This window comes from Meleagris gallopavo, chromosome 16 (genome assembly GCF_000146605.3).
Source record: "Meleagris gallopavo isolate NT-WF06-2002-E0010 breed Aviagen turkey brand Nicholas breeding stock chromosome 16, Turkey_5.1, whole genome shotgun sequence".
Classification (NCBI taxonomy): domain Eukaryota; kingdom Metazoa; phylum Chordata; class Aves; order Galliformes; family Phasianidae; genus Meleagris; species Meleagris gallopavo.
Genome location: NC_015026.2, coordinates 10,069,234 through 10,076,763, shown reverse-complemented (window position 1 = coordinate 10,076,763; position 7,530 = coordinate 10,069,234). Strand labels below are relative to the sequence as shown.

The 7,530-nt window shown below is 42.8% G+C and overlaps 1 protein-coding gene across 1 annotated transcript; it reads left to right on the top strand.

The window, feature by feature from the left end:
• Positions 1-660: 660 nt before the first annotated feature.
• Positions 661-7,524, top strand: LOC104913425 (caspase recruitment domain-containing protein 11-like). Its single transcript, XM_010719632.2, has 8 exons — positions 661-811; positions 1,332-1,533; positions 2,288-2,414; positions 3,512-3,761; positions 4,143-4,239; positions 5,252-5,347; positions 6,030-6,162; positions 6,539-7,524. Exons 4-8 carry the CDS (start codon positions 3,661-3,663, stop codon positions 6,763-6,765), a joined length of 654 nt encoding a protein of 217 aa, XP_010717934.1. The 5' UTR covers positions 661-811; positions 1,332-1,533; positions 2,288-2,414; positions 3,512-3,660; the 3' UTR covers positions 6,766-7,524.
• Positions 7,525-7,530: the final 6 nt, after the last annotated feature.

Genomic DNA, 7,530 nt, shown 5'->3' with positions numbered 1-7,530 from the left:
GACACAGTCTGAGAAAAATTCATCAAATCATTATAACAAATAAGCAAAAAAGAAACCGGTGGTGAGAACAGGGAAGCAATTATTCCTGGAGAAGCGAAAGGATTGGACTGAATGAATAGATAAGAATGCAGTTTGAGGTTTGAAGGTTGAAAAGAAGACCTCTGACCTTAAAAATAAGGAAAGCATCTAACTGAGAAGGGAAAGTATAAAGAAGATAGCACTGAGGAGAGTGTGGCTCTAGTCAGCAAGAAGACAAGAAAAGAGGAGTGCAAACAATTCCATTTAAAAAGTAAGAGAAAGCTTTTTTTTACTACAAGAGTAGTCAAACAATGGAACATAATTGTCCAGAGAGGCTGAGGAGATCATAGTTCAAGTTGCATATCTTCAGAGATGCACAAAGGAAACCAGACAGAGTCCTCTGGATGATCCTGCTTTGAGCTGAGGGATTCATTAGACAGTCTCCAAAGATCCCTTCCAACCCAAACTGTTCTATAGGATCAGGTAAGGTCTAGTAAGCAAGACTGGCATTCCTTGCCACGATCTGTAGGAAGGAGTCATTCCTCTGCATCAGGAATTTCGTCATTCGGTTTTGGCTAGGAAGAATCAAACTTCTGTTTTCATCTTTTCCATCTTTACCACTGTATCTATGACTCTGTTTTGTTCTGTTACACTTTTCAGATGACAGTCATGACAGGCACTCACATGGAGCTCCTTCGGTGCACTCTTCTTCCTCTTCCCATCAGTCAGAAGGCCTGGATGCCTATGACCTGGAACATGTCAACTCCATATTTAGAAAGTTCTCTCTGGAAAGGTATTTGAGATGCCAGTTTACCCCCCACAGACACAGATTAAGGGGAAAGGCTGCTGTAGGAGACACCCCCCACTTAACTATTGGTTACTGAAGATATAATTCAGTGGCAGGAATACTGTGTCACAAATTGTCACTTGGCACTAAGATCTCATGGTGCTGTGTGAAGACATTATTTCTTTATACTGATAGCAGTATGGCATGTTATTCTGGACTACTTTCATATCCTGTAATCCAGTGAAAGTCATCTTAAAATTTCAAAAACTTCAAAGCTGACAAAACATTGTAGAGGTTTAAATTTATCCCTGTGGTCTTGTTATCCAGTCAGTGTACTTGAGTGTACAGCTGCTCTTCTGCAGGACTTACACAGTAATAAGGATTTCTTTCAGAGTCCTTAGATTCTAGTGCTGGATAGATTAAGTTTACTTCTGTGTCTCTCATTTATCGTGCATGCATTTAACTCAGGATTGGTAGTTAAAAGGTGAGATAGCCATGTAACTCTTACATCCTTTCATCAACACAGACCTTTTCGTCCCTCTGTCACATCTGTTGGACGCATCAGGAATTCCTGCCATACCATCCAGCGCATAACACTGAATGGGGACACTCTCAATTCAGAAATCACTCTTATAGGAGGTAACGACAAAGGGAGCTTTGTTAGCTCTGTCAAATCAGGATCACTTGCAGAAAAAGCAGGTCTTCGGGAAGGACACCAACTCCTACTGGTAAGCATAGAATAATCAACACACGTCACAGATCTCTGCACCTCCGTGCGTGCACCCTCACCACAATACCATCTTTTTGCATCTTCTTTCACTTTGCGTTAATGGCAAACTGTATGACTCTTGCAGAAGAAAATCTGGTATTGACTATGAGATTATGGGAAAATAGTGTTTGCATTTTTGATTGTCCAACACATGCACATACCTTTGCACTTCAGAGTAACTCTGTATGGAAGAGCTGAAAGCAGCTGATGCTTTCTTTAAATGCTGTGTCTTTTGATACTGCCCCTCTGAGAAGAGTAGAATGGGAGATGTTCTCAACTTCCCACTAGCTTCTTAGCTTGAAAGGAAGTTTGTGCTATGTAACTCAGCATGATGACTCCTAAATCTGTCCCCAGCATCATGTAAGCAGTCCACTGATGCTTTTGCTAAGTTGCTCGCTGCTTAGAGTTTGCCTTCCATTGCCAATGCTCCCAACCCTTATCCTATTAAAATACCACTGAAGGAGAAAATATATATATGTATTCCTTAATTACTTACTACTGGGATTGTCAATGAGCTGCAGTATGAGTCCATGACTGCCAGCAGTCCTTATGTGAGAGAAAAGAAACTAAATAATTGGAATATAATCTGCATCCTGATAGCAACGTATCTGGGTTGCTTTATCAGAAAAAGATTGTGCCGCTTCAAAAAATCCCAATATAATTGACTCAGACATTGAACCCACACGGGAGAGTAATATTTCTTTCATATCTAGTTGGAGGGCTGCATCAAAGGGGAAAATCAGAGTGTTCCCTTGGATACTTGCACAAAAGAAGAAGTCCACTGGACAATTCAGAGGTGCCATGGTCCAGTAACACTCCAATATAAATCAAATCACGAAGGTAAGACCGAAGGTATTTCTCAACTCAAACAGCCCCAGGTCTATTGTACTAATTAGCTTGGATGAGAATAACAGAACCAGGATATATTTTATATTGGTATAAATCTGAAGCATGTCTACCAGTGTTAATGATGGCAGTTCTGTGTAACTGCTTCAGCTTTTAGCTATGTAACTCCAAGCAAAATAGCCTATGTGCTTGTCACTACAGGGCCCTGAAGGACTGACATGGTGGAGCGGCAACTACAGGACTCACATAACACAAAATTATTTTCATGTACTGTTTTCTATAATACAGTGTGGTGAGCTGAATCATCTTTATCCAGCTGAAGCCAATTTAGCATTTACCTGTTCATTTCCTTTGTGTCTTTATCATATCCTTAACAGCTGGCGTTTGTGTGCAGTGAATGGAATTTGATTGTAGTGTTCAAGGCTGGCAATGATAATTTGGAGTCGTGGATCAAAAATTGCATTCCAAAATCCATTTTTTTTTTACTGGTGCATATGAATTTTAAGATTTTTGTTGTTGTTGTTGTTTTGGGTTGGTTTCTGTTTTTTAATGCTAGCTAGAGAATTTTGGCTGAGTAGATCACTGTGCTTACATATAGGGTTTAGTTATACTATGTACTTACATAGGACAGGGTTTAGCTGTGTCTCCATCTGTGCTGAGAAATCCAGTTTTACTGGTTGTGTGTGGAGTTACTTTTCCAGGTAGGTGGTGGTGTCATCACTTGAACTGGCGAACACTGGAGATGGTCAAGAACTGTGTGGATGTGGCACTGAGGGAGGTGGTCAGTAGGCATGGTGGTGGTGGGCTGATGGTTGGACCAGATAATCTTAGAAGTCTTCTCCAGCCTTTATGATTCTGTGATCCCCAAGGATTCTGCTACCAGCAGCATGACCTGTTTCTGAGCCAGTGCTCCATTAGTGTCATTAAGGTGCAGCCCCATAACCTTGCTGTAGAGTTTCCAGAAGTACAAAGCCTCTCTTGGAGGAGCCTCAGGAGTTTGTGCTGTGCTTCTGGCAAAGGAGCCTTAGAATGCAGCAATACCGAAGTGCTGCCCAGCATGTCATGCATTGTCCCATCCTTCATTGCTGCAGGTTACAGGAAGCTGCTCTCTGAGCTGGAAGATGGGCTTATCGCATCGGGGGACTCATTTCACATCCGCCTGAATCTGAACATCTCCAGCCAGCTGGACTGCTGTTCCCTATCAGTGAAGTGTGATGAGATTGTTCATATTCTTGACACCATGTACCAGGGGACATGCGGGGGATGCGACTGGCTTTGTGCCAGAGTCGATCCTTTCACAGACAAGGACCTGGAGAGGGGAACCATTCCCAGCTACAGCAGGTGAGCACGGGGAGGCTGCAGCTGAGAGGAGAATTAATAACTGCTATAGGAGAGGTGTGCACGCCTCAGTTCTTGGGATAAGACTTGGTGATGTTAAACGGCAACACAGGGTAAAAGGCTTTTGAAAGGAGATGGCAGAGCTCACCTGAAAGAATAACGTGGGTTTCTCGAACAGATGCTGAGGAAAATACATCATGGTGGTTCTTTAATCCTTAACAGCACTGCAGTTCTGATCGTTATTTTGTTCCTGCGTTTACTGTGTGGTTTAGTCTGTCCTCACTCCTGTTTCTATTTAATCTCTTCTGCAGCCACAGATCCGCTGCAGTCCAACCTTTGAGTGGCTTCAGAGCTAACCTGACCCGTGTGATTCTGTCCTTGCAGAGCACAGCAACTTCTCCTGGTGAAGCTGCAGCGGCTGATGCACAGAGGAAGCAAAGATGAGACAGACAGCTCACACAACACCCTAAGGGCTCTCCGGGTAAGTACCTCCAGAGTCTCCTTAGCATCCATTTCTCCACTGCTACTTGTTGTTTGTTATGTTAATTTTACAGGAGTTCCTGTTTAGGCTCTCTGTAGTTTTTGATTGCACAGGCAATGGGTGACCTTTGTTTGCTTTAAATGGTTTTGTCAACTTACCTAGCTCCAGCACACTTCTAACGCTTCCTGCTATGAGGTCATATGCTTTGTATCTGTTCTGTGTCATAGTCAGTGCCTTTCATTTTCCTCTGCCAGTATGTCTCTAATGCACCTTCACATCCACGTATAGAAGAAGCTGTGTTGTTGGAGTTAGTAATCTGACTTATTTCCCTCTTAGTGTGAACTGGTGTCTAATCCAAAGCACTATAATTGTCTCTAATTAGAAAGAGCTTTCCCAACCTACATGCAATGGGGAGAAGTGGGGACTTCCAGCTCTCCGCACACAACAGGACTGCAAATCTTTCCTTTTCCTTCAGTATTTTTTTCTTTCTTTAGCCCAAAGAATTCTACCTATTAAAAAACCAACTTATTGGTATATTAGTTACCAGAGGTTCTTTCTAGAACTTCTAACAGAGCCTGGGAGACGTGCTTGCTCCTAACACTGGCAGAGAGATGCTGCAGCCGCAGTGTTTGATTTCAGCCAAGGTTAAGAGCCATGCATTCCTGCTGTCCTCCAGGCCTCACTCACCAGAAGGACAGGGAGTGCTGGCAGAGTTGTCAGTGAAAGCAAAAGCTCTGCCTGCTCTTTCTTGATGCAGAAATCACCTCCATAAGCTGTGGAGTGCAGTCTCCTGGTAAGAAAGGAACGTGGAAGAGCAGTGCAAGAAGCACTATTTCTCAGCACAGGCCATAGTATACATAGCTTGCTTGGAACATTGTATTTGGGGTAGTTATGGATCAGTCATTGTTGTACTGGAAATATGCATTAACTGCTTTTGCTTATTCTGTACTTTGTTGGTGTGATTAAAAACGAGCAAGCAAACAAACCAACAAACTGTGCTATTTTTTACTAGAATACGCTGCAGCCAGAGGAGCCTGCCCCGCAGAGTGACCCAAAAACCAGCCCTCGTCTGTCCAGAGCAAGCTTTCTTTTGGGCCAAATATTACAGGTAAAAAAGTTTAAATTCAGTGGAATGTCTGAAATAGTGGGTGAGAAGAGCAGACATTCTTAGGCTGCTTTCGTCTCCCCAGTAACTCTACCCTAGGTAGTTGTGTCAAGATGTCTTCTTATCTAAAAGAGGTTTAATATATGAAAAAACTGAATGGGTCACCCTTGTCCTATCACTCAAGATTCTGTCCCCTCCTTTATTAGAGCCTCTCTTTAACCGAAATGCTGCTCTCTGGTCTCCCTGGAGCCTTCTCTTCTCCAGGCTGCACAGCCTCAGCTCTCAGCCTGTCCTCACAGGGCTTTAAGTCTCTGCTGTGCAACAAAGAAGGGGCAGAGCTGTGTCTATAATCTGCAGCATTGTTGTGCACATACTGTGTGTGTGCAGATGTGGATACATCAGTGCTTGGACTAGTGATAGCAGGGAGCTCTGCCAAGGAAAAGAAAAGCATGCCTCTTCAGAGCAGAGAACAAAATAAAAAATCCCAAAGGGCATTAACAAAGGCTCTGAATCAGATCTATGATATTTAAAGAGCCTTAGAATTCAGTCAACAGATCCATGGAGTCTTGTCTTTGATAGACGTAGGTAATTCAGATCTCGTAGATAACAAGTGTGGGCTGAGGAAAGCCTAGGAGAATAAGGAATGTAAGAAACGAGGGTCCAATCTCTTCGTTCACCTTTTCAGTTTGTCAGCAGGTCTGAAAACAAATATAAGCGTATGAATAGCAATGAGCGAGTTCGTATCGTCACTGGCTGGCCCTCTGGTCTGGCACGGACCTCGTCTGAAGCAAAGAAACCCTTGCCTGATAAACTGGAAGGTATGGATATAAAGTAATGGTACTTTCACAAGTAAGCTTACAGCACTGAAGTTTCCTGTTCTGTTGGCAGCTCTTCCTAGGTTCTCTCTTGCTCTTTGTCCAAAACGTTCAACGAGCTAATAAGCAGAAAGATTCTCCCAGCAAGTCTCCTGTTAAACCGTGAAATAATCTCTTGAAAGCAAAAAGCACTTGAATTATTTAACATTAAATTGGGCATCATACTGCTGGATACATAGTGAGACATCAGAGAGGGAAGGACCAGTATGACTAATAGGACTAACCATGTCATTTCTGGTTCGCACATTTCTCGTTTTTTTTTCTCTCCAAATACTGACAGAGAAGAAATCAGAGTATAACTGCCTTGTTCTCTACTCAGATTTGGATTCCAAAAGTGAAATCAACAAGAGGCTGATCCCTTACAGCTTGGTGAGACCCATCCACTGTGAGCGCAGGCGCCCCGTTCTTTTCACCCCCACCGTGCTCGCCAAGTCCTTGGTTCAGAAGCTTCTCAACTCCGGAGGTGCCCTGGAATTCAACATATGCAAGCCAGGTAATGGGGTAAAAGAGGCCCGTGACTGCCAACCTGCAGTGTTGGAAATATGAACGTCCATATGTGCGCACAGAGGGGCATGCAGTTCTGGAAGTTGCTCGAGGTACCGAAGTTCACATCAGAATGATGTGTAACTACAGTTCTTGCATTTTGAGAGTGCCTGAGATATCTGAATGTTTTTGAGACGGCCAATGCACAGAGTTATGAGATTGTGTGTCTGTGAATATTATCCATGTGTATGCTGCGTGGTTGCTAGGATGCCCCTCAGAGATTGAAATGCTGTGAGTGCTCTTTCTGTTTGCATACTGTTTGCATATTGCATATCTAGGCAATGTGAAATTTTGATTAATTTGTTTCTAGTATTCACTATTATGAGGAATATCTTCCCTAGAGCAATTTTATGTTTCTATCTCATCCAAGGCTTGAAGATTGTGCATTTGATCTGCTCGAAAGACTGATTTGCTTCCATGCTAAGTATTTACTATTAAAGCAGTATGCAGCACTGTGATTGCTGTAGGGCAGGATTGTATACAACACAGCATTAAACACAGCTGACGTTTCATTTTTACACTAATATTGAATACCCAGTGCATCGTATGCAGTGCTACAGTCATCCAGACAGAGAAACTAAAAAGTTAAGTATGATAATAAATATTCCCTGTCTTGCAACATAAAACAAAAGCTTTGATGTAGAGCTGCAATTCACAAGGGGACCAGTATCACGCATTGCAACCTAAGCCAAATTTTTCTGAAACTTTAAACACAAATGCTGGAACACTAAATCCATACTTTAGGAGCCTGTGCTGAAGAGACCTGCT

Excerpts from the sequence above, each read along its gene's own strand:
- LOC104913425 (XM_010719632.2), top strand. The coding sequence starts at position 3,661 with ATGTACCAGGGGACATGCGGGGGATGCGACTGGCTTTGTGCCAGAGTC. Across the intron at positions 5,348-6,029 it reads TTTTGGGCCAAATATTACAG|TTTGTCAGCAGGTCTGAAAA; the intron begins GTAAAAAAGTTT and ends TCACCTTTTCAG. Across the intron at positions 6,163-6,538 it reads CTTGCCTGATAAACTGGAAG|ATTTGGATTCCAAAAGTGAA; the intron begins GTATGGATATAA and ends TTCTCTACTCAG.